The sequence below is a fragment of the Protobothrops mucrosquamatus genome, unplaced genomic scaffold, assembly GCF_001527695.2.
Source record: "Protobothrops mucrosquamatus isolate PMUCROS unplaced genomic scaffold, P.Mucros_1.0 scaffold370, whole genome shotgun sequence".
In the NCBI taxonomy this organism is placed as follows: domain Eukaryota; kingdom Metazoa; phylum Chordata; class Lepidosauria; order Squamata; family Viperidae; genus Protobothrops; species Protobothrops mucrosquamatus.
The window spans coordinates 765,378-791,396 of NW_015386704.1; the positions used below are offsets into that span (position 1 = coordinate 765,378).

General features: G+C 42.2%; 1 protein-coding gene across 1 annotated transcript; it reads left to right on the top strand.

The window, feature by feature from the left end:
- Positions 1–525: 525 nt before the first annotated feature.
- Positions 526–20,665, top strand: COLGALT1 (collagen beta(1-O)galactosyltransferase 1). The gene is made up of 12 exons (XM_015815725.1): positions 526–746; positions 2,877–2,987; positions 5,032–5,149; positions 7,560–7,694; positions 8,831–9,035; positions 10,634–10,753; positions 13,582–13,658; positions 14,315–14,421; positions 15,296–15,428; positions 17,120–17,247; positions 18,075–18,281; positions 19,908–20,665. The coding sequence occupies exons 1-12, from the start codon at positions 526–528 to the stop codon at positions 20,173–20,175; spliced, it is 1,830 nt and encodes a 609-aa protein (XP_015671211.1). The 3' UTR covers positions 20,176–20,665.
- Positions 20,666–26,019: the final 5,354 nt, after the last annotated feature.

The following is a 26,019-nucleotide window of genomic DNA, read 5'->3' on the forward strand; positions in this document are numbered from 1 at the left end:
ACAGGACTTTTGTTATGGCGAGAAGACTTTATTGCTTCAGTGGTCTTGGGTACCCAGCATTTTGGGTGGAGCCTCAAGCGACATGGGCCTTACATCTTGCTAAAAGACTTCCTTCCTTCCTTCCCATGATCCTACAGGAATCTAATTAAGAATTACAGAACAACAGAGTTGGAAGGGACCTTGGAGGTCTTCTAGTCCAACCCCCTGCTCAGGAAGAGACCCTATACCATTGCGGACAAATGCCTTCCTGCCTGCCTGCCTGCGTGGCTTTTGCAGCCAAAAAAGTTTGCACGTTGACTTTGCAGAAACGAGCCGAAGGAGAGGCGAGAAACCTGGAAGCGGGAGCGCTGCTTCGGGGCGAGCAGAACTCCTCCTCATAGGAACTGCCCACCGCCCTCGGCGAAGCCTTTCCTTCCACGTATCTGTCGGAGGGCAGGATTGGGAGGAGTTTCTCCTCTGCCCCTTTAAGACCGTGTTTCCTGTCGGAGGGCAGGCGCGGGAGTGGCGGCAGCGGCGGCGGCGGTTATGAAGCCCCGGTGGCTGTGCTTCTGCCTCCTGGCTCTGGCGACATGGAGTGCCCGCCGGTCGGGCGCTTACTTCCCGGAGGAGCGCTGGGTGCCCGAATCCCCGTTGCGGCCTCCGCGCGTCTTGCTGGCCCTGCTCGCCCGCAACGCGGCTCACTCGCTGCCGGCGACGCTGGGCTGCCTGGAGAGGCTCAGCTATCCCAAGGACCGCATCGCGCTCTGGTGAGTGGCTCGCGGGCGGACCCTGCTGCGCTCGCCGCTCGGCCGATGCTTCGGCGCCAGGAGGCTGTGCTTTGGTGGGGAAGGAGGCGGGGGGGGGGCGGGGAGGAAGCGGCGGCTTCCACCCTGCCCCGAGTCTGGAATTCTCCTGAGGGTGCAGATGACGTTATCTTCCACGTGTAGCCTTTCCAGCTCTTCTCTTCCCTTGGATCGCGGCTATCCACTGGGGCGGGGGGGGGGGGGGAGAAAGATTTGCTGGCTGGCAGCACCCTGGCACGTTTAACCTCAGTAGATCCTCTCTGAAGTTGGCCTCGCTCGTGAATGGAGAGGTCTTAAGTTACTAACGAAAGAGAATATTTGTAGCTCGGGGTTGATGAGCTACCGCTGGTGATGTTACCCAGTCTGGGTGATGAAACGTCTGCAAGAGAACAAGCAAGCTCGGAGAGCCCCAAGGACCCCGCCTGGCTAAGGTGTCAGCAAGGAGAGAGAGAAATGCATTTTCTTCTGGAGCACAGAGCTCGTTGAGCAGTGGTGGGGCTGATTTGAAAAGCTTAAAAATACGCCTGCAAGAAAGGCAGTTCCCCTGGAGCAGGGGTCTTCAAACTTGGCCCTTTTATGACTTGTGGACTTCAACTCCCAGAATTCCTCAGCCAGGCAAGCTGGCTGAGGAATTCTGGGAGTTGAAGTCCACAAGTCAGAAAAGGGCCAAGTTTGAAGACCCCTGCCCTGGAGAGACCCATCTAGTCTCCAGGAGTGGCTTTAAAGAGTAGCATGAACCTCGTTCTTTCCCTTATCGCAGTGGTGGCGAACCTATGGCACGGGTGCCAGAGGCGGCACTTAGAGCCCTCTCTGTGGGCACGCGCGCTGTCACCCCAGTCCTAGGCCTTCAGCCGGGTTTTATAAAACCTTTTCGCTTTAGGCCTCTGCCGCCGTATGCAAAAAAAAAAAAGTTTCAATCAGTCAATTTCAACTTATCCCGGGAAAAAAAAAAGATCTTGCAAAGTTGGAATTGATTGATTGAACTTTTTAGTCCCACCCAGTCTGCCGTTACTACTGCAACCACGCCCACCCAATGGGCCACGCCCACCCAATGGGCCACACCCACCCAGCACTCGACGATGCATAAGTGGGTTTTGGGTTCCAGTTTGGGCACTCGGTCTCTAAAAGGTTCGCCATCACTGCCTTATCGTATCTCCTCTGTTTTCTATCAGACCATGTTTGTCCGTTTTTTCCTGTACAGTTAGTCCTCGACTTACAACAGTTCATTTAGTGACCGTGCAAAGTTAACATCATCACTGAAAAAAGTGACCTCTGACCATTTTTCACACTTACGACCGTCGCAGCATTCCCTTGGTCGTGTGATCAAAATGGGGAAGCCAGATTCACTTAACAACTGTGTTACTAACTTGACTTGCTACTAACAACTGTAGCAAGAAAAGTCATAAAATGGAGCAAAACTCACTTCACAAATGTTTCTCTTCACAGCCTCTTTAAGGAAAAGGTGGAAAAGTCAGGATCAGAAAAAGAAAAGGGGCGAGGCTGTTGTGCAGGAATACAAGCTAATTTGAGGGCTAATCCACATGGAGCTCCATTTCCATCTGTCCTGTTTGCCATTGTTCACTTCCTAGAGATTAAAATGGACGATCTGAAACTTGAGCTGGCCACAAACAAGGAGTGTATATCGGAGGTGGTGGCCCTCTGAGAGCTGTATGCTACGAAATTTTATTTTGATGTATGCCGATTGGTGTACATTCAAAGTGACAATAAAGTTGTTATTATATTGTTATATAAATTTTGGGCTCAATTGTGGTTGTAAGTCGAGAACTATCTGTACATCTTTTCCTGGGACTGTGTGGCTGACCTTTTGCAGATGCTACGTGATCCCAGAAAAAGCATTACTGACAGATGCTACATGCCTGACCACCCTCGTTCCAAAGCATATTCTCTTTTTCAAAGCTGAAGTTGCTCTCCAAACTACATCCCATGCTCAGAATTGCATAAAACAAAATCTGACATTAAATCTGACTCTCATGGAGATGGGAGAAAAAAAGGCTTATCCTCGGGCAGGTGATACAAGTTGCAAAACTGCTCAGTGTAAGCTAGTATTTCATCTTTCAAAACCTCTTCTCTCAGGGTGGCAACAGATCACAACATGGATAACACAACCGCAGTGCTTCGGGAATGGCTCATGAACGTTCAGAGCATGTATCACTCAGTGGAGTGGCGGCCCATGGATCATCCCAGGTGAGCTTGGGGTGGATGGCACAGGAGCTGAACTCTTAGCGGGCAAGGAAGGCAAAAAAACAAAAGTGGTGGAAGTTGGAGTTGAAAATGGAACTAGTTCTGAAGGAGAAACTGAAATAACTGCAAATGTGTTAAAGTCTTGATACCCTTGTTGGAATGGATAACCTGCAAAAAGAGAAATGGCAATATTGCATAAATCAGTCAGTTTGGGATTAGCACCTGAGGGACCCGTGGACAAAGAATACAAGATTATAAGCCAGAGATTACTACCATCCAAAAACTGTAGCAATGAGTGAATTGAAGAGAGTGGCCAAATCCCATGGGAATATATGGGGAAGGGTCCTTGCATTGAAGTGCATAAATAAATTCAAATGCCAAGTAATTGCATTTTCACCGCAAGAAGTCATTGTAGAAATGCATTAAGTGACTTGTAAGTATCTTGGTCATTTCTTTTTGTACATATACCCAGAACTTATGTTCTTTTGCTTCATATATTTCAACTGTCAACTTTGACGTGGCAAATTGTCCTTAAAACTATTATTTTAATTTCTCAGATTTCAGCAGGTTTCTTTTAGTTTTTTTAAATGAATATGCGGCCAAAAGAGCTAAAAAGTGAAACTTTAAAAAATATTCAAAAGTTTTTAAAAATTAAATGTACACCTTCCATACACATTCATCAAATGCTGACTTGCAGGAACTCTGCTTCCTCAATGCCCTTTCATTTACCAAATGAGATCTGGGTAGTAGGAAGGGACTTTTAAATAGATCGAATAATCTCCCACGTAGTTTCTTGAGGCCTCCATTCTACCTAATCTGTGACTGGCTCTTGAATCTTTTATTTAGGCAGACCTTTGGAATTACAAGTAGTCCTTGACTTACGAGCAGTCGCTTAATGACTGTTGGAAATTACAACGATCCAGAAGAATGCTTTACAGCTCATAAAGCACTACTGGCTATTGTAAAATGTAAGCCCCCCCCCCTTCACATGACTGCATTAGGATGCTTGGCAATTGGGTCAACTTTACAACCTATTGCAGTGACCTGTGGTCACGAGATCTTAGTTTGTAACATATCTTGCCAGTTTCTGGCAGAAAACCCCCATACAAAATGGGGTCACATGACCACAACTTTTACTTAATGACCATGGATTTGCTTAAGGACTGCAGTGATTACATAGCAACCAACGCAAAACAATCCGTTTTGTGACTTATGACATATGACCGTAATGACATATGAGCAGAAATTTGGTCACAACTATGTTGGTTAGTCAAGGATTACCTGTAGTTTCCTCTGATGAATTTAGCTTTGTTATTGATTTTGTTTCTCTGATACAATTTTTAGTGCTTGTTTTGTTGTAGTGATTGCTACATTCATTTTTTAAAGAGATAAAAGTTTCCATCCTCCTCCCTGAATCCCATATCTTCCAGATTTATTAGATTACAGTTCTCCCATTCAAAACATCATGGCCATTAAAATACATGAGATAGAAAAGGTTTACCAAAGGATTACTGTAAGTAAAAGACCAAGGAGAAACAAAGCAAAAATAGTAGCTTGGAACAGGAAGGAGAAAAAAGAAACACAAATGAATCAGTAATTGCATAGCATTAGAGAAAAGGCTATATTGAATTGTACAATCCCAGCAAACTGGGAATGTACAAGTTGTGGAAGATTGGAATAAGATATTGTTCATTTGGTACTGCAAATTGTTTAAGACTCAAATCAAAATCTTGGATATTCCAGTTGAGGGGTTTTGAAGCCCAGTAACTCCTTTTCAAATATTGGTTTGGGTGTTTTTCTTCTGGCTTCTTTTGTGTCCTTTGTGAATTGGAATAATTCTGAACAGTGGTTAATTTCTGTTAATTTTCATACAAAAACTAGGAACAATATTGAATGAGAAATAAATCCACTTTAACATACGGGTCATTGGGTAACATACGGGCCAAGAAATACACCAGAACATACTACTGGTTATGAATCCTATCTTGCATATGTTGGGATAGATAATTATTCTTTACAAAGCCCCAAACTTCATTGTTCCTTACAGGTTCTATCCAGATGAAGAAGGCCCCAAAGACTGGTCCACTTCACGCTATGACTATATCATGAAGCTCCGACAAGCAGCTTTGCAGTCTGCCCGAGACATTTGGGCCGACTATATCCTGGTAAGGAAAGTTCAGACAGGAAGCTTGGTGGCAGGACTGAGTGCCTTGCTCAGATTGGATTGTTGTCTTTCTGGGATCTCTCCTTACAGCAGCAGCACAGGTTGTGTTGTTGTACTCCTAGGGTTTGTACAAGTCTGTATTTGATCCTCTGCTTAGCTAAGTGATTGCCGAGAGGCTCAGAGACTCCAGACTGTCCATGTGTGGCATTGGGACTTGCCCACTTTTGAAATAATGCATAAACTTTACCAGTTCACTCCGTTGCATTATCTGTTTAGATTCTGCTACTGTTTGTCAGATATTAAGCTGTAAGTATTAGCCAAAAGTCAAGCCAAAAGTCATGCTTGGCCAATAAGGTTGGACTTGCACAACTCACTGAGCCACAAAGAATCCTAATTTTGGCTCAACGTGTAAACCCAATCCTTGAATCAGATGTGGGTCTTTTTGAGAGGCTGCTTCGTTTTGCGTAGGATCTAAACAATATTTCTGGTCCAAAAGTGCATTTTGTTGCTTTTTGCACGTGGGCTTTGTCAGAGGCAAAGGTTTTGTCAAGTCCTTCTTCCTGGGTCTGCTTCCATGGTGATGTTTGCCAATTTGTAGTTCTCAGCAGTATGACTGTATGTGTGTGTTGCACATACACATTTACATAATTCTTTGCTTCCAGTTTAAATAGGAGCACCCTTTGATGTGATCTTAGTTAAAGAACATATGATATGGCAACCGAGATAGAGATTTGTTAGGAGTTGGTTACTCAGTCTATTGGTTGCATCGTGAATTTCTGTTTAAGTTTGGAGAAGGATCTAGTAGCTTGCAATTATTTTGGACTTAGCTCTTATTAGCTGCAATTAGCATGCTCAGCAGCAGGCGACTATAAGAATTGTTCAGAATAGTTGAAGGACATTAGTTTGCCTAGATCTTGGCTCTAGAGAGGAATAAATATATTTTCTTGGAACACGGTAGATATTTTTGAAATTAGGCTTGTGTTTTGTATTGTATTTTACCTGTTTTAACTGGCCGGGAAGCCAAATTCATCCAGGTGAGTTTTACTAGGATGTTCAATTTTTTTGTGTGCCATGCAGTAGTTTTTGATGCTTTTAGAGAGTGAAGGAGATAGAAAACGCCTGACGGTGGAAGACAGGAATAAAATTTAAAAACTCTGTCATCTCTTTTTCATGTTTGTTAGTCATTGTCCCTCTGTGTTCATAGTGCTTTTTACAACTTCATTCCTTTTGCCCATTTGATGTTTTCTGAAATGCCGTCAAATCCACCCAAAAGAAAACTATCAGATGTAGAGTATGACAAGTGTACTATATAGTATTAGCGTTCACAATATATGGAATTTCATATCACACAGGACTGAAGGCTGATTGTTTTTCCTTTGGTTTGGATATTACCTTCTGAAGCTGGCTGGATCTGAGACTTTATGGTCTGTGAATGTAACTGAGGTTCCTCAGCCCGTCCATTGTGTGTTCTCCCCTCCTGCCTCCCATTACTTTTCTGTTTGTCTCTCCCAACAAGAGCAGCTGCCCTGAAATTTCAGAGCATAGGGGGAGCCAGTAGAACAGCTGGTCTTGATGGGGTTGGCTTCTTGGCTGCTCATAACTGATACTTCCGTTCTGAAATGAAGAATTGGTCTTCAGCCCAGATATTTTGGCAGTGGATAACTTGTATAGATGGATCTTTCTCACTGAGGCTAAATACAGATTATGTTTTCTCTGCCAATGCAGGAAAAGCAGTAGTACCTACATAAATTGTATCTGGATCAGCTGGCAGGTTTCTTTGAGGTTTTTTGTTTTTTGGTGTGGAACTCAACATTGGCAGGTTTATTTTGATAGGACTCCCATTGTGCACATTGCTTCTGAGCTTCTGGGAGCAGAACCTGGCTCTGGTTACATTGCATCATCCTTGAATGATTTTTCATTGTCTGAGATTTCTGAACAGGCTGTGCAGGATATCCCCAACAGCTGAATGGCAACATAAATCATGTATTTCTGTTACTCCACATTTGAAGAGAGAGATCCTTCTGTGCACTTGTAACCCTTTGTTTCTATACCAGTTACTGCCTAAGGAAAAGCTATGCGTGAGGTAACTTGGTCTGAGAAGAGTGAATGGTCCACAGGAGTTTAGTAGTAGTAGTAGTAGCAGTAGTAGCAGCAGCAGTAGTAATAGCAGTAGTATCTTTATTATGGCTCAAGACCAGCTCGGTATAGGTTTAACCCATGACTATGTGACTAAGGATGGACTTCAACCTGGGTCTCCCTTCTCTTAGCCCAATAACTTAATCGCTCTCTTGATCTGTACTTGATCAGTTAAGACTGCATACTGACCAGTTATTACACAGACTCATAACCGTCAGTAGAATTGGCTGATGTAGAATTCACTTTGCTTTCTTTTTTAATGCTCTTTTATGCAGTTTGTGGATGCAGACAATCTATTAACAAATCCTGACACTCTGGGCCTTTTGATAGCTGAGAACAAGACTGTGGTGGCACCAATGCTGGACTCGCGAGCAGCCTATTCAAACTTCTGGTGTGGGATGACCTCACAGGTATGCAGATTCAGATGTTATGGCCGAATTCCAGGGCTTTTTTTTCCTGGCAGCTGAGGCCACAGCCAGTGATGGCAATGTAGACCGAATCAGGCACTGGTCATGACAGGAGGAGTCCTTCTACTGTCACCTCAACCGGATTGCTTTCTCCTTATTTCCAACAAAATACAAGGTCAAGCCAATACTTACTGACTAGAGTGCCTCCAGTTACTATTTGGACTTACCTGTGGCTTTCATGACTACCAGGGGTTCCTCAGGACGATCCTTGGATAGAAACACAAGAATAGCTTTGCTGGGTCCTCTTATTCCAGTATTTTGTTTCTCCCAGTGGTTAGCCAAATACCGGTACGTTTGCGCTGTTCCAAGCCAGACATGGAGTCGTGGCATTCTCTTGCTGTGGTTCCCCCCGCACATGGTGTTTGAATGCATGCTGTCTCCAGTCTGGAGATAACAATGAATTTTCAAGATGAATTCCCTTTGACAGATCTACCATCCATGAATGTCCAACTCCCACCAGTTCCAGTAAGTCCTAAGGACACCATTGCTACTCAAGAGAATAACAACCCATCTAACAGGGAGCATGTTAGGAAGCAGAATTGGCAATATGCCCTACAGGCCTAACCTGTCCTGAACTTTCCATGTCAGTGGCAAGCATATAAAACCACTAGACAACTTTCCATGATAGGGGACACTAGCAGGGTTGTGCTGTCTCGTTGCAAAGTAATTGGCAGATAGGTTTGTACCAGGTAAGCCCCACCATCCTTGCTCATCCAGACCTCAGTGATGCCTCAAGGTCAGAAAGGTTACTCCAGAATGAAATCAGGAATATCAGCAGATTTTCCTTTTCCTGATGCAGTCCTGGGTTGTGAAATGCTTTTAGAAATGATGGTTAACCAGATGGTTTTTGAGCATTGTCGCCCCACAGCCTCACATGGCCTATCAATTCTTCCTCTGCTGGCAGACGTGCTAGATTACAAATTCTTAAGATTATAGTTTTAAAATATTAATTTACATTTATGATGAGGCTTTGCGTTTTTTTCCCAGTTGCTGCTGTTACAAGTTGTCCTAAGTTATGCTCCCCATTTGTGTCTCTTTGTAGCAAAGCTCACCTGGAATTTTCCTTCTCCTTCTCTTAGGGCTATTATAAGCGCACCCCTGCTTACATTCCCATCCGGAAGCGGGATCGCCGTGGTTGCTTTGCTGTACCCATGGTGCACTCTACCTTCCTCATCAACCTACAGAAAGAGGCCTCACAAAACCTTGTTTTCTACCCTCCCCACCCAGATTATACCTGGGCTTTTGATGATATCATCGTCTTTGCATTTGCCTGCAGACAGGCAGGTGAGAAAAATGCTGCCTTTCCTTGGTCAGGAAGACATTATTAACCCTGTTGGTCAATCTACAGTGCAAGCATCTCCTTTGTCATGAGCTAAGCCAGAGTCATTGTTTGTTAGGACCAATCATATCTTTCATTGCCTTACAGAGCTTTATGCATATGATTGTCAGTCTATCCCAGGGGTAGGCAACCTTGGCTCTTTTATGACTCGTGGACTTCAACTCCCAGAATTCCTGAGCCAACCATGATGGCTCAGGAATTCTGGGAGTTGAAGTCCACGAGTCATAAAAGAGCCAAGGTTGCCTACCCCTGGTCTATCCCAAGCTGAGTTGGCTTCTCAGCTCAATACTGTCCATTTGCAACTGGTCTGTCTTTCCCAATTCTCTTGGGGGTGTCAACTCTCCCTTCAGCTTGGGGAAGGCTGTCATAAGAGAGATGGTTCAGCAGTTTTGACTACTTTCTCCCACTTCCAAACAGCAGGATTCTGGCAAGCAAATCTGTCTTGCTTTGACCTCTAAAACCTAGCAGGTCTCTTCCTAAGAGAAAGAAAATGCAGTTGCTAAGACACTTGTGTTTTCTCAGTTACGCTTTTGGCGTTACCTGGATGAAGGTATACATGTGAGAGACATTTGTAATAGAGCAGTGATGGCGAACCTTTTAGAGATCGAGTGCCCAAAAATCACTCCCCACACACCTGTCCCCACTCCGCCGTGCCCACTGGGCCACCCACCACCTCCACGGCCCGCCACAGATCACCCAGGCAGCTCAGCAGCGCCATGGTGGCCACACCCTCCACCTGTGCCCCGCAGCATCATCTGCACGTGACGGGGCACAAGAGCGGAGTCTTGTCCCCGCTGCCCAGCTACCATGTCCTTGGCTGCGCTGCTTTGCGTGGGCTGCACCCAGGGGCGACTCTCCTCTGGGGTGGTTGGTGGTGAGGAAGGGGCCGTGGGAGGAGGCGGGGCTGGGGAGACGGTGCGTGTGCCCACAGAGAGGGCTCCGAGTGCCGCCTCTGGCACCCGTGCCATAGGTTCGCCACCACTGTAATAGAGTGAGACTTGAGTGGTAACAGCAGGAGCCAAGAGCATTACAGATAAACTTAATTTTCTGGCTGACTCAATTCAGCTTAGGACAGCCTCTAAAAATATCTAACAATCCAAGCTGATGATCTTGGGAATCTGTAAATGCATTTTTTTAAATCTTAGAGACTAAAATCTTCACACCTCGGTGTCAATGTCAGTGGGATTCTCTGTATGCCATACTAAAAGTCCCCAAACAAACAGGTTTTTAAACTGATTCCCCCCCCCCCATGCTCCTGCATGATGGCCTCCTGATGATGGGGTTTCATGTCCAGCTTTAACAGTTCTGGTTCTGTATTTAACTAGCTTCCATGTTTGGATTTAATTGGCTACTCACCTAAATTTGTGTTTTTTTGTGTGGTGGGAATGACTTTAAATCATTTGCCCGAGTTTATTAAATAGAGATGAAGCATGATGTTGATCCAATTGTTCAGTCCTGCCAAGGGAAAGGCCGTAGGATTTTGTATTACCTTGTGTCATCCGGTTTTGTGCATTCACTCTTCCATCCTTCCCAACTGGTTTAGAAGTTCAGATGTACGTGTGTAACAAAGAAGAATATGGTTTCCTCCCGGTGCCTCTACGATCTCATGGCACCCTGCGTGATGAAATGGAGAGCTTCCTGCATGTGCAGCTGGAGATCATGGGTGAGTGTGCTGTATGATAGTAGTTTAACTAAAGGGGAAAATTGCAGTTGAGGAAATCAGATGCTTGATGAAGTATCACCTTTCCACAACACAAAGGTAGTGATGAAGCTTCAGAAAAGCGAGCTAGCCAGCCGTACTGTGATATCACCACTGGGTTCTTCTAGAACAGCGGTGGAGAACTATGCCTCTTTTATGACTTCAACTCTCAGAATTCTTGAGCCAGCATGGTGCACAAGTCATAAAGGGGACATAGTTCCTCACCTCTGTTCTAGAAAATGCCACGTGGCCACGGAGCCAAGATCAAGGAATAAGAATCTGGCATTGGCACAGTTCAGGTTTGTTGTTATTTAAGCTGAGTTGTTTATTAATGCTTATATGGCTGATAAGATTTTCACTTTTCCTGTTTTGTATAATTCTACTCCTGCTTATCAGTGAAAGAATGCAAAGGGTTAGATAAAGGCTTGGCAAACTTGTTCTATAAATGGCCAATTCCATCCCTCCTCCACCTCCAGTTGGCAGATATACAGGCCAGGGAACATGGCAGCCATTGGACAGTCTGGATCTGTCCCAAGAATGTCCTCTGTTGCCAGGGAGGCCTCTGAGGCAACCCACCATCTTGGCTGTCTGAAGGAGTTGGTTGAATTCTCCTTGTGGGGATGTTTCACAGTTATTCTTTGTATGTCCTTGGTTCCACAACGATCCTTTTATAAAACTTCAACTGCCCTTAAAGGGGAATTTGCCACCACTTGAGAAAATACAGTCAATGTGGAAGAGGAGCTAGCTCAAAGGACAATCACTTTTCATTGATAACTTGTTTGTTTTGTGAATTGAAAGGGTAATTCAGTATGCCAAGCATTGCCCCACCCCCTTTTATTTGTTTACATTGAATTCATGAGGTCTAAACACAAAAGGTCACCCTATTGAGTGAGAAGCTCAGTAGATAGGAGTCTTTTTTCAAAGGATGCTTTCTAAGACTTAGTGAGGCTGCACGGAAGCTTTCTGATGTCCAAGCCTTTCTGTACATGAAACCTGGGAGGCCATCAGGAAAAAAAAAATTAAGCTCTGGGATGTTGGATTTTTTTCAAAGACTTGTTCCTGTTGGAAAACAAAGCTAATAAATGGGCATGCCCGTATTTATTTCAAGCATTTCTGTAGTTTAATAGACTTCACTGTACCATCAGTGGAGGTTACTTTTAATGTTTTCATTGTCTCTATATGTAAGTATGTAGAGGCTTATTTTATTATTTATTATTATAAATAAACTGCCGTACAGGTAGTTCTTGATTTATAACCACAATTGAGTCCAGAATTACAGTGGAAGTCATTCTGGTCACTAAATGGGTCACCATGTGACCTCACCAATTTTATGAGCTTTTTTGCGGTGGTCATTAAGCAAATGTAATGGGCGTAAAGTGAACGCGGTAGTCGTTGAGTAAACCCATTGTCCATAATAGGTGTTTTTGCTAGAAGCCGGAAGTAATTGCTAGTTTCTGGCAAAAATTGTGCTAAATACCAGTCATATGACTGCAGGACACTGCAAATGGCCATTAATGCAGGCCAGTTACCAGGTTTCCAAAATGTGATCATGTGACCGCAGGAAGGGTGGCCACAGCAATTTTGAATCTAGGTCATAAGTAATCCTGGGGAGATCTGTTGTAACTTCTAACGTTCACTAGGTGACCAGATGTAAGTGGGGGGCTACCTGTATTAATTTTAGGTGAAAGAATTTAGCATGCGGTGAATGAGTGCAATGTATTCAAACCCTTTTCTTTGAAAAGAATCAGTTTCCTTAATGTATCAGATTGCTTTGTTCATACATGCCCACAAAGGGATGATGTTCAATTGTATTATTGGATGGATTTTTATTCATGCAGATTTGAATAAAACTATAATTTCACCTGGTAGGAAGGCCCTGAACAGGGAGGTATGAGAAACATGTAACGGGTGCTAACAGTTTGAATCAAGAGAAGATGAGGAAGAGAAAATTGTGTGATTTATATTATGAAAGTCTGCATTAAAGGAGCAGAACCTCCAGTCTCAGAAAAGTATTTTGTGAAAAAGTATTTAGGAACAAATTCTCCATCCAGTTTGAGGTTTCTTCTTTTATGGAAACAGATTGAAGGGCAGCCTTTTTGATAATGCATATCTTCATATGAAAAAGTGAGCCTTGCCTTAGTCCATTGAAGTTTCTAGTCCACATTAAAAGCCTGACTAATTTGAAGAGGCCTACATTCAAATTTCTACTCAGTTATGAATTGCACTGGAAATTAAGACCACATTCTGACTGAGAAATTGGGACAGAATATGAGAGAAAAGGAAATACTGGTATAAGGATGAGTTAAAATAGGAATACATTTGATTTTAAAATGTACTGGCATATACAGTCTTTTGTATCATTTTGGTTAGCCCTAATAAAAAATATTACCCAATTACAGGATTTTTCTAAAGTACCAATACAATAATTATTTTTTTATGTTTATTATATTTTACATTCTATAAAATTTCACTGCTTATTTGTACATAAAATAATTTATTGTAGGCATCGAAGTTCTGTTTACAATCCTGGTGTAAATTTGACCATACTTGAGTCCCAAGGTTCAAGAAGTTAAAAATTCATTTTTTGGAGTAGAAATCCATTTTTTTAAACCCCATCTGAATTTGCCTCATGGGCTGTTTGGCTTCATTGCTATTCATAGAGATGAACCTAATTGGTCTACTTGCTTTATACTTAAAATTGGACCAAGAATCTGGGAGTAGCTCCTTCTCCTTAAAAATAAATGTCTCCTCGGAAAAGACCATGCATCTCATTGTATTGACTTTCTCTACAGTTAAGAACCCTCCAGTGGAACTTTCTCAGTATTTGTCTCTGCTTCCCAAAATCCCAGATAAGATGGGATTTGATGAGGTAAGAAATGAAGAATTGGGATACATTTATAGAAATTATAAACAATTAGGACAAATCAGTAAAATTTAATTCTCAAATGCTGGCCAAAGATTATGTCTGCACTATATTATGTTTTTCAGCTGCGTTGCCAGATCAGAACGTTGTTTAGAGGGGGGATTTGATTCATCTCTCTTCTTCTAAAATTGACCAAGGAATGCTTTAGATATTTTGGAATTTAATCTAGGTCTGCCATCCTTAGGCCCAGAATGCAGTACAGCTACTCCTCATTTAGTGACTGCCTTGTCACAATTATGACAGTGATGAAAAAGTAACTTTATGATCAATCCTTGCCCTTACACCCTTTGAGTACCTGTACTGAAAACATAATAATAATAATTGATCTTGAGTGGGGAGGATCTCTGCATAAATGCGACATTTGCAAATAAATTGCTGCGCTGGGAAGTTTTCTGGATTGGGAAGGAGAAAGCTGTGACTCTCCAATAACTATGGCCTCATAGTATCCCTACCATTTGCAGTACCAGCCACAGCTGTAAGAAGCCATAGTTCTCTATTCCCATGGAATTCCATGACCTAATTATTACTGGACTGTTAGATTTGCCCATGTGTCCTTTGCTTTGTAGTTCTGTTTACCATGTGGTTATTTTTCTTCTCCTCAGGTCTTCATGATTAATCTCAAACGTCGGACAGATCGACGGGAACGGATGTTGAAAACCCTCTATGAGCAGGAGATAGACTGCAAAATTGTTGAAGCTGTAGATGGGAAGTGAGTGTCGTTGGATGAAGCCTTGCTGGAGAATACAACGCTTAGTGGCTTTGTCCCCAGAATTGAGTAGGGAGTCATGAGTCCAATCACACAGTGATTGAAGGTTCTTAGATCGTTGTATGGGAATGGGCAACCCTTAAGCATGCCCCAATTAGAACAAGTAGCTCAGATCCAGGGGGAGATCCCAACTTTCTTACATTGAAAATCCTACGCTGATTCTCTGGCTTTTATCTCAATCAGCAGATAGTAAGACCATCCCCTTTCTTTCTATGGCGTAGGTGAGCAACTGATGGCCCTGTAGAAGTTGCTGAACTACTCTGTTCAGCATTTTCACCATGGATGATGCTTTTCTGGGGTTGCTAGGAGCACTAAGTCTGTGATGTTTTCTGGGCCAGAGATTCCTTTTGGAGAGCCACAGTTCATAAGAGCAAAAAGTTTGGGGCAAATCTAATTTGATGAACATCAACGTCTTCCCTTGGTGTGAATTGTGAGAATCAGAAGCTTTTTGCTCCAGCCCATGAGCAAAGGGTGATTGGCAAATGATCTTCAAGTGGGATAATAGCACACAAGATTTTGTGTTATCTCGAGTTTTGCACTGAGATTCAGCTACTTGGGTGAAGAATTCTATGCTAGTTGGAAGCTTCTGCTCCACCTGAAGTTGAGGTATGTGGACTTCTCCAGTTTGACACTCTCCAAAATTCCCAGGCTGATCTAGATAAAATTGCTTTCCTGCAAATCATTACTTTTGTTTCACCAGCTGGTGTCTGTGGCAGAGATTTGGAAGTTTAAACCATGTTGGGTTTGCATCCAGTTCTCAGATAGTGCCTCTCCTGTCAATTACCCTTTCTCTCTTTTTTTCTTCTCTTTGGTTCAGGGCAATGAATAGCAGCCAAGTGGAAGCCATGGGCATCAAGATGTTGCCAGGTTACAAGGACCCATACCATGGACGTCCACTCACAAAGGGAGAATTGGGTTGCTTTCTCAGCCACTATAAAATTTGGAAAGAGGTAAACAATGTTTATACTGCAAAATAAAAGCCAGACACCATTATCTTTGTTGTTTAAAAGATGGATTTGGTATGTTGTGCATATGCAGACAGAAACACAAAACACATGCAACGAGAACTACAGGACTTGGAATAGCTCTAAATCCAATTCCCCCCAAATCTCACATTGTTTATTTAAAAAGAAAAAAAAAATTGTCACTGGATGATTAAGCCTGCCAGTCGATTTGCAGAATTCAGCCCCTTGTGTTGTAGAGTGAGGATCAGGATTTTAATGAATGGATTTCATCAGATCAGATATTTATTATAGTCACAGATCAGCCTAAAATGGATGGATTTATTTTAAGCTACTGCATGTCTTTGATTGATTATGTTCTGGGTGTATTCTACCTAAGTTGACTATTTCAGTAAGCAGAGGCAGGGAAGCTAATGGAAAAAGCAGCTGTTTCAGGCTCCGACTTATGAGCACTGAAAAGAACCTTTGTAGATGGTGCTGGGGTGTTGGCTCTTTTTGGCAGCAAAACCAAACTGTGGTTGGGATTTCTTCTCTCTGTCTGCCAAAACAGCAAGAAGAATACATGAAGACTCAGGAACTAATTCACTGGATCTGAATCTTACTGCATCTCTTGGTTTGGGTTGCCATCTACTGGTCAGGTCAAGTTATTCCATCAGTGACAAATATAAGTCCCCATGTTTTTAACTGCAAGGTGCATAAAGGTAGTGAGCGAGGGAACCCTAATCTTCCCTGTTCTGAGTGTTCCCCAACTTCCATATTACAAAACTCAGTGTTCTCAACCAGTGCATGAATTTTGAGCTTATCCAGCATTTATTTATAAATAAACTGCCTGCAGTCACCTTGCAGGGGAGATGGGCAGTATAAAAAAACAAATGAATAAATAAAATAAAATTAGTTGGTGTGTTGCCTTGTAACTCTAGGTAGTAGCTCTAGGAATTATAGAAAATACAATTTTACCTACCTGGAGGAATACTTGATTATGGAACTCTGATTCATTTGTTTGTTTGTTTGTTTTATTAAATGTATATGCCTCCCTTCTCACTATCCAAAGTGACTCTGGGGAGCTTACAATCCAATAAAAGCAGGAATATAAAAAGAATTAAAATTACTTTATTAATTAACTAATAGTGAGAAGGGAGGCATATAAATTTAATAAATTTAATAAAACAAACATTTTCTCTGTTACCACACCAGCCACTTTCAGCATTGAGTGCCCCCATTGGAGCTCCAAGTCAATGGCAGAGCCTGGCTTTAAGGCCCTTTTGAAAGGTCAAGTGGGTGGGGAGGATCTCACCTAGAGCAGCAAGATGTTCTAAAGGGCTGAGGCCACAGCAGAAAAAGCTCTTCTCCTGAACCGAAATTTCTTGACAGACAGGGTCCCTTTGTGTCAGAATGAGTGGGGTGGGCCAATTCCATTTCTAGAACTGAAATGGGAGATGTCGCAAAGGTGCTTTTATTTACAAGACTTGAAAGTCCAGTTGCCTCGTGAAAAAGCACCTTTGGGACAACCATGACCTGGATGACTGAGAATCTCCATAGACGTTTGAAATGGGAGATAAGAAAAAAAAAAAAGCAGCTGAATGGTTTAAACCTGCTAGGAAAACCAAGATGAGAATGTTTCTATTAAATACATTGAATCCTCAGAAAAGGAGCTAAGCAGCATTCTGTTGCTTTGACAGATCATTGAGAGAGGCCTGGAGAAGTCGGTGGTGTTTGAGGACGACCTGCGCTTTGAGATCTTCTTCAAACGGCGCATGATGAACCTCATGTATGACTTAGAAGAAGAGGGCCTGGACTGGGATTTAATGTGAGTGCAGAACATGCTCAGGTTGTTGCTGGCTAGGAAATCTTGCTCCCCCCCCCTTCCCACCGAACATTATTTCTTTTTTGCCTTGCTTGTGCAAATATACAGCCTCACCTGATATATAAGTGGTGGGATGAATAAGTGAACTGGTGAACTATGGATACAGGTGGCTGAACCTGAGTATGATTAAAATAAGCACCTTAAATGTTAAAATCAACAGTGGTGGGGACAACGCAATGCACTTTTTCTAAGAAGGCTCCAGCTGAAATTTGGAATTAAAGCATAAACCCATTGAGGGCAGTTTTAGTTACACTGGGAATAGCAAGAATCCTAATATGGGGTTGTATAAGTTGAATTTCAGAGCCTCTTTGTAGACTGCAGCCCCAAACTTACGAATTGGAATTGTACCAAAATAGTTCAGTCCAGTTTTCTGGATATTTTGCTTATAGATTAGCACCATACATGATGATTACACTGTCTTTACAACAGTCAAGTAGCAATAAAAGCCATTTAAAAACAATTTTATTGTGCAAAACTAACAGAATAAAGTATAAGTACATGCAACAATATTAATGAAAAGTATGAATGAAACCGTATTAATTTCAAACCTAATAACTACCTTAAGGGAAAGGAGAGACTGGCAATTTAAACAGACTCTCCCCCCACTTTCCCAGCTGCATTATCAGAAAACCCTAAATCCAGTGCTGTCAAGACAATTTTCAAGAGGAATTTTTCAGTTGTTGGTAACATCTACTTATCCTTTTAAAGGCAACAACTTCATACATGCTATGCCTACTTTTCCTGAGTTTTTGTTCTCTATCCTCCTCTAGCTACATTGGACGGAAGCGCATGCAGGTAGAGCATCCAGAGAAAGCTGTGCCCCACATCCGCAATCTGGTGGAAGCCGACTACTCCTACTGGACACTGGGCTATGTCATCTCCCTCCAAGGGGCCAGGAAACTGCTGGATGCTGAACCCCTCTCCAAAATGTTGCCAGTGGATGAGTTTCTTCCAGTCATGTTTAAAAAACACCCTGTGTAAGGCTTGCCTTTTTGTGAAAAAAAAACCCCAAAAACAAAACGGGAACTTTATGGAAGCTTACATAAGTTTTTTATTTCTTAACAGTGGAGCTAAAAGATCTTCCACCTGGTAGAAAAAGATGGGCAATGCAATCAGCATTCCTTTCCCGAATCTCCTAGGATTGTACTGCTGAGATTTGGCAGCATAAAAGCCATTGTCAATAGCAGTTTTGGCTCTTAAGAAACAGACCAGAATCTTTGCTTTGGGCTATTTTGACAGTATCACTGCCTGCTCTGAGAAAACCCTCAGAGGAAGCTCCTAAATAGATATAGCTGTCCATTCCTTGTTAGAAAATGCAGATTCTCCACATTATCCTAAGGAATTTATAGCCCCAAAAGTTGAATTGGTTGGATGGAGGGGATAGATTACTGTGTTGTTGGAGAATGGACACAAGTGGAATATCATAGCTATTGATTCATTTATTTTGTGTCTTGACTCCTGGTGACTGCCTAAACAAATGCCTGCAGTTTTCTTGGCAAGATTTCAGAAGTGGTTTGCCATAGCCTGCTTCCCAGGGCTGAGAGAGTGACTGGCCCAACATCACCCAGCTGGCTTTGAGTCTAAGATAGTACTACAACTCATGGTCTCCCAGTTTCTACCCTGGTGCCTTACATAGCTCACCATACTGGCTCTCAGCTTTTTATTAGATGGCTCTTAAATATAAAATTTTGCTTTCCCTCCTGATGTTTGTCTTTTGGAAAAAATCCTGATTTTTCTAGAACATAGGTGTCCTAATTACTAAGTAATTTCAGAGCAAAGCCGAGTAAAGTTTTCTGTGCCCCAAACAGAGTATTTTAAATACTGACAGTGGAACAATTAATCAGTGGAATAACTTGCCTTCAGAAGTTGTGAATGTTCCAACGCTGGAAGTTTTTAAGAAGAGATTGGACAACCATTTGTCTGAAATGATATAGGGGGTTCCTGCCTAAGAAGGGGGTTGGACTAGAAGACCTCCAAGGTCCCTTCCAACTTTGTTTATTCTATTCTATTCTATTCTATTCTATTCTATTCTATTCTATTCTATTCTATTCTATTCTATTCTCTATTCTGTTCTGTTCTCTGTATTCTAATTCTAATTCTTATTCTATTCTATTCTATTCTATTCCTATTCCTATTCCTATTCCTATTCCTATTCCTATTCCTATTCCTATTCCTATTCCTATTCCTATCTATTTTGGTGAGAAACTCCTAAAGGAGTAAGCATTATTTTCCTGAATCTGTAGATGGAGAGGGATGAATTAAATCTTCAAGGTATACATTGATATTCATCCTCTTCAATTTATGAAATATTTTCCTGACTAATTTGATATATAATTAAATAGAAAGGAGCTTGATACAGGGTATTTTTATACAAAAACTAGGGGATAGAGGTAATACTGCCTTTGCTGTAATTTGAAATGAATGTGGGCTGTGACTCCTGTCGGCCTCTTTCTCCCTCCAGCCAATTCCCCCCCCCCCCCAAATACCTTGTTTATTTTGTAGTTTTCTACACTCGCTTCTTCATTCAAGCGTGTATTTTGTAGCAATCCCAAATCCAGGGAAGGTGCTTTTTTTTGATCCGACTTTCATTTCCTATTCAACAGTACTGAATACATGGAACATTTTGACAACCGGAATTTGCTGGCCTTCTCAGTGGAGCCCCTGCTGGTTTATCCAACACACTACACAGGGGATGATGGCTACATCAGCGACACCGAGACCTCCGTGGTGTGGAACAATGAGAACGTCAAAACGGATTGGGACCGGGCCAAGTCCCAGAAAATGAAGGAGCAGCAGGAGTTGAGGAATGAAGCCAGGAACTCAGATGTGCTCCAGTCCTCACTTGACAGGACAGCCCGGGATGAGCTATGACGCCGCGTGGATGCTGAAGAAGGGGACTGGGAGAGAGACGGTGCAAGGGGAAGCTTTTCTCTTCGTCTCAGGGTTTAATGGGTTGATTCTCTCAAATGCCAACAATGGGGTTGACATCACAACCTCCTGGCAGTGCCTATGGGAAGCCTCAGTCCCTTGCAGCCTGAGGAACCTGATATGGAAATGGTGGCCTCTACTTAGTTCCACCATCTCCTGCTCTCCTGTTCTGTGCATGAATGTGGGGCGGAGGCAGTCTCGCAGTACTCATTCGAGAAGTTTTATTCTCTTAATCGTAGGCCTTTTACACAGACTCCCACGTGTTGGGAGGGGGACATGTTGAACAGATGCAGCTCAGCTCAGCTCAGCAGGTTTCGATGTCATTACGCTCTGTATCCGACAAAGACCATTTCAATTGGTTTTAAGGCAGTAAAAACAATTTAGGTTAATTTTATATGAAAGTTCTTCCCAGAACACCTCTTTTCAGAAGAATCTTGACCTTTTTCTCCCCCGGTTCCTTGGTTGTGTTGAAGTCTCAAGTATGGGCTACCAAAAGTCAGGCCTTATTAGTCAATCGCAGTATGCTTTATTCAGGGATTGTTTTTTTTCCCCAGAGGAAAATGTTACCGTACTTAGGAATATTCAAAAGTCATGTATCAACTGTTTAGAAGAGAATGGCAACCAATTCAAATATTTAATATTATTTATGTTGTAAATTGTCTATGGCAGTGATGGCGAACCTTTTAGTGACCGAGTGCCCAAACTGCAACCCAAAACCCACTTATGCATTGTTGGGTGCCGGGTGGGCGTGGCCCATTGGCTGGGTGTGGCTGTAGTGGTAACGGCAGACTGGGTGGGACTAAAAAGTTCAATCAATCAATTCCAACTTTGCAAGATTTTTTTTCCCCCGAGAAGTTGAAATTGACTGATTGATTGAACCTTTTTTTTTTTTTTGCACACAGCTGTGGAGGCCTAAAGCGAAAAGGTTTTATAAAACCCAGCTGAAGGCCTAGGACTGGGGTGACGACGCGCGTGCCCATAGAGAGGGCTCTGAGTGCCGCCTCTGGCACCCGTGCCATAGGTTCGCCACCACTGGTCTATGGGGTCTGACTTTTGATACAGTATTAAAAATTCCCTTCTCACCCCCATGGGAAGTATGTATCTTCCCCAATCCTGAGTCCTCTGCCAGAGACCTGGGAGTTCTTAGCTGTTCCTAGCACTGCACTCTTCTGGACAGAGAGACCTGATGTTGTTCCTGGGATCTGTTGTAGCTACTCTCCCAGTTCAGGAGTCGCCCTACCACCACTGGGACCACTTTGGTTTTACTTTCCACCTCTTCTGTAGTTCCTCCTACAGGCCCTGGTACTTCTCCGACTTCTCCTCCTTCTGATTGTTGCTGTCACTTGGCACTGCCGCATCTATCACCACTGCTGCCTTCTGGCCCTTGTCTACTACCATGAGGTCCGGTTGATTGGCTAGTACCTGCCTATCTGTCTGAATGTGGACGTCCCACAGGATCCAGAATTGATGGAATGCTCTCTCTCTCTCTCTATGGCAGCCTGGCTATTCCTTTACCATGTGGGAAAGCGAGGTACAATTTGGATGTTCCCACCATGGACTGAGCTTCTGGTGATGGTACAGATGCCCCAGAATGTGTAGGTGTGCTTGCTTTACTTAGCAAGCCCCACCCAGGTCTTTGTGGTACAGGATGTGCCTCGTCCTATAACTATATTTTTGTTACAAGTTTGGTCAATGTTATGTGAGGGATAGCCCACGATGTAGATGATATTGCAGCTGGATGGCATCTGAGAGAAACCTCCTCAGATATGGCATTCATATCCAGGTGTGTGCTGCGGTGTTTATAAAGCTTTTTATCTCCGGTTTATGTTGCCTCTATATTCTGTACATGATTTGTCAAACCTCTGGCCCCAAATTTCTGACCATCCTACTTACTCATAAGATACACATGCATGCATTTGTACATACACATGCATTAAGTGCCTCATTGCTTCTTGCTACTTATGTCTAGACTCAAACTTGTAGTCATGTAGTTATGTCTCACTTGGTCCCCTTTGTGCTATGAAGAAGTTCATGAAATACCCATCTTTTCCTGCCTCTGTTTGCTAACAGAAGTATTCTTTAGCACATATGCTGGTACAGCAATGAATGATGCATGGGCCTAATATACATATTTGGAGCAGCCTTTGATTACATTTGTTTTGATATTTGTAGTTACATTAATAGAATCGGATGCCACAGATGTTATTAAAAAAACAGGCTTATGACTAATGGTACTAATTATAATAAATTTTTAACAGTGCTTTGTAATGGGGAAGAGGGAAGGCCTACATCATCAGCAGAAGTGGGGAATTATAATATCCAGAATCTTATTACAGCATAAGGACTGCTGGGGATTTTGCTTCAACGACATGTGGAAGATCAGAGGACCTGCCTGCACTGTTTGGAAAAACATCAGAGAAACTAGGAGAAAAGTGAGAGAGATGGAATACAAAAGCATCTGATGTAGCGTCATGCCTTGACTAATTTGGGATGGAGGTCATGTGCTTTGGCCTCACATTTCTTTATGCAGATAAACCAAAAGCTAGAACTAGTCCAGAGGTTTTGTATCTCTGAAGACTGGTGTGAAGGAGAACAAGCAGCCAACTGCTGTTTGATCTTGCATCAGCAGGCCCTTTTGTGCAATCTTGCATAGATCATTAATTTGAGGAAGAGAGAATATGCAGACGCTTGCCCTCACGATTTTAACAGAATTTCAGATAAATCGGTGAGCTGTCTGTTCAACAAAGGCAGATGTACAGCTGACTTAGAATGAGATGACACAACTGGGCAAATACAAAGAAGATGGTTTTCTAGACTCGACTTCAACTCCCAGAATTCCTGAACCAGCATGGTTGGCTCAGGAATTCTGGGAGTTGAAGTCCACGAGTCATAAAAGAGCCAAGGTTGCCTACCCCTGGTTTAAGGTATACAACTTTGGATCATATCTCTGCATTCCCTTGAGTGTTCTGTGCAGCTATCCAAGACTCTTCTTTTTCAACAGGAATGGGAGATTAGTTACTACTTCCTGTGGTAGTTGAAATCAGTTGGCAGTTTTTAATATTTAAAAGATGCTAAAGGCCTAGAAATGGATGCAATCATTCTCTCCAGCTTTTATAATGACACTTGTAGAATAATGCCCTCATGAAGGTTGACTCCTGTTAGGAAAAAAATCAATACATTTCTTTGTGAACATGTAAATGATTTGCAAGTTCTAAAACATCACCCTATATTCTGTTATTGTTGTCTTCTCTTTTTTTTAGAACAATCAATACACTAAAATGATCTGGCATTCATATGATGATCTGTGCCTTTTCCCCTTTATCTGTATAGGTGATCAGATTTTCTTGATTTTTGTAGTGCTATATGGATTGGAGCAATTATGATTTTCTGGAACCTCTAATACTTTCCCCTTGTTCTGGATGGTACCATTTAGCTATATTTTTAGGAGTTTTTAATTGGACTGATCAAAAAAGCAAGCTCCCTGAAAAAAAAAACACCATTGAACAGTTGATGTAGCCCAATGTAAGGGTATTAACTGGAGCCAACTTTTGACATCAGTGATTTTAGCAAAGAATTGGAGTAGGGGAATTAAACACTCCACAGTGTCAACCCAGCACCAAAGCCACTATACCATACTAGTACATTCAGATTCACATTAATCTTTTTAAATCAGAAGTTGAGTGATAATGGATATTCTTCTTTCCACTAATTATTTTAATATAGCAATAGAGGGGAATGTGAAGTTTTGGATTTCATTATCACAATAGAAACAGACTCCTACTCCCATCAGTATTATGTCCAAAGATTACAAATTATTGGAATTGTGATTCAACATGTACACACCTACTATGACAGGTCTGTATCAAAACTAAACACAGCAATAAGGAAACAACTAGGTACTAGGACAAAGAAACCCTGTATCCAATCTGAGCAAAACAATGAAGAAACTATCAGAAAAAGTGAACCCCAAAATCAAGACCATAGGTAGCATGTTACTTGTAGGACAAAATAATGGGAAGATTCTCCCCACAACTGCTGGAGCTGAACAAACATTTTCATAACCTCATCCTAGAGGAAAACATGCAAACATCAGGAGAAGGGTCTCTTTCAAGTGTTTCAGTAGCTAAGGCTTTCCCAAAGAAAAAAAGGAGTGTATTGGTGATAAGTTCCTCCACTTGTCAGAGAAACAGAATCAGAAATCTATAGTATAGTTTTCAACCTTTTCACAGATTGTACCACTTTTAGGGTATGGCAATATTTGAGTACCACCAGTCACCTAGCAAGGTATCAAAAACGACCAAAAAAAAGGGAAAAAAGTGATAAGTACAGGTAGTCCTCAAATTACAACAGTTCACTTAGTGACTGTTAAAAGTTACAAGGGTACTGAAAAGAGTGACTTATAACCATTTTTCACTCTCATGACCTTTGCAGCATCCCCAGGGTCAAAATACATTTGGATTCATATTTATGATGGTCACAGTGTCCCAGGAACATGTGATTCCCTTTTGCAACCTTCTGATAAACAAAGTCAATGGAGAAATCAGATTCACTCCTCCTTTTACAGTATATCCTCTCTTCTCTTCCTTATATCCTTTCTTCCCTTCTTTTATATCCTCTCTTCTCTCCCCCTTTATATCCTCTTCCCTTTTATATTCTCTCTTCTCTCCTTTTATATCCTCTTCCCTTTATATCCTCTTCCCTTCTTTTATCTTCTCCCTCCTTTTATATCCTCGCTTTTATATCTTCTCTGCCTTTTTTATATTCTCTCTTCTCTCTCCCTTCTTTTATATCCTCTCTTCTCTCCCCCTTATATCCTCTTCCCTTTTATATCTTTTCTCCCCCTTTTATATCCTCTTCTCTTTTTATATCCTCTTCCTTTCTTTTATATCGTCTCTTCTCTCCCCTTTATATTCTCTTCTCTTCCCTTCTTTTATATCCTCTTCTCTTCCCTACTTTTATATCCTCTCTTCTCTTCCCTGCTTTTATATCCTCTCTTCTTTTTTATATCCTCTCTTCCCTTCTTTTATATCTTCTCCCTCCTTCTTTTATATCCTCTTCTCTTCCCTTATATCCTCTTCCCTTCTTTTATATCCTCTTCTCTCCCCCTTTTATATCCTCTTCCCTTCTTTTATATCCTCTTCTCTCCCCCTTTTATATCCTCACTTTTATATCTTCTCTGCCTTTTTTATATCCTCTCTTCTCTCTCCCTTCTTTTATATCCTCTCTTCTCTCCCCCTTATATCCTCTTCCCTTTTATATCTTCTCTCCCCTTTTTATATCCTCTTCCCTTTTTATATCCTCTTGTCTCCCTTCTTTTATATCCTCTTCTCTCCCCTTTTATATCCCCTCTTCCCTTTTTATATCCTCTTCTTCTTTTATATCCTCTTCCCTTCTTTAAATCCGCTTCCCTTTTTATATCCTTTTCTCTTCCCTTCTTTTATATCCTCTTCCCTTTTTATATCCTCTTCTCTTCCCTTTTTTGATTTCCTCCCTTCTTTTCCCCTTTATATCCTCTCTTCCCTTCTTTTGTATCCTCTCTTCTCTCCCTCCTTTTCTCTTCTGTGCACCTCCAGCTGATTCCTCTCAAGGCTGTGCTTCTCCATCTCTCTTTTGCAGTCCCCTTCTCTTTCCCACATTGTCTTTTTTTTCTCTCCCTCTCTCCTTTTATAGCCTCTCCTCTTTCACCACTCCTCCTTTTCTCTTCTGGATGCGCTGGAAATGCTGCTCCTGGGGCTTCTGTCTTGCCCCCGTAGCCCTGCAGAAGCGCCGATCATTTTGAGCATTAGC

Excerpts from the sequence above, each read along its gene's own strand:
- COLGALT1 (XM_015815725.1), top strand. The coding sequence starts at position 526 with ATGAAGCCCCGGTGGCTGTGCTTCTGCCTCCTGGCTCTGGCGACATGG. Across the intron at positions 2,988-5,031 it reads CGGCCCATGGATCATCCCAG|GTTCTATCCAGATGAAGAAG; the intron begins GTGAGCTTGGGG and ends TGTTCCTTACAG. Across the intron at positions 7,695-8,830 it reads GGTGTGGGATGACCTCACAG|GGCTATTATAAGCGCACCCC; the intron begins GTATGCAGATTC and ends TCCTTCTCTTAG.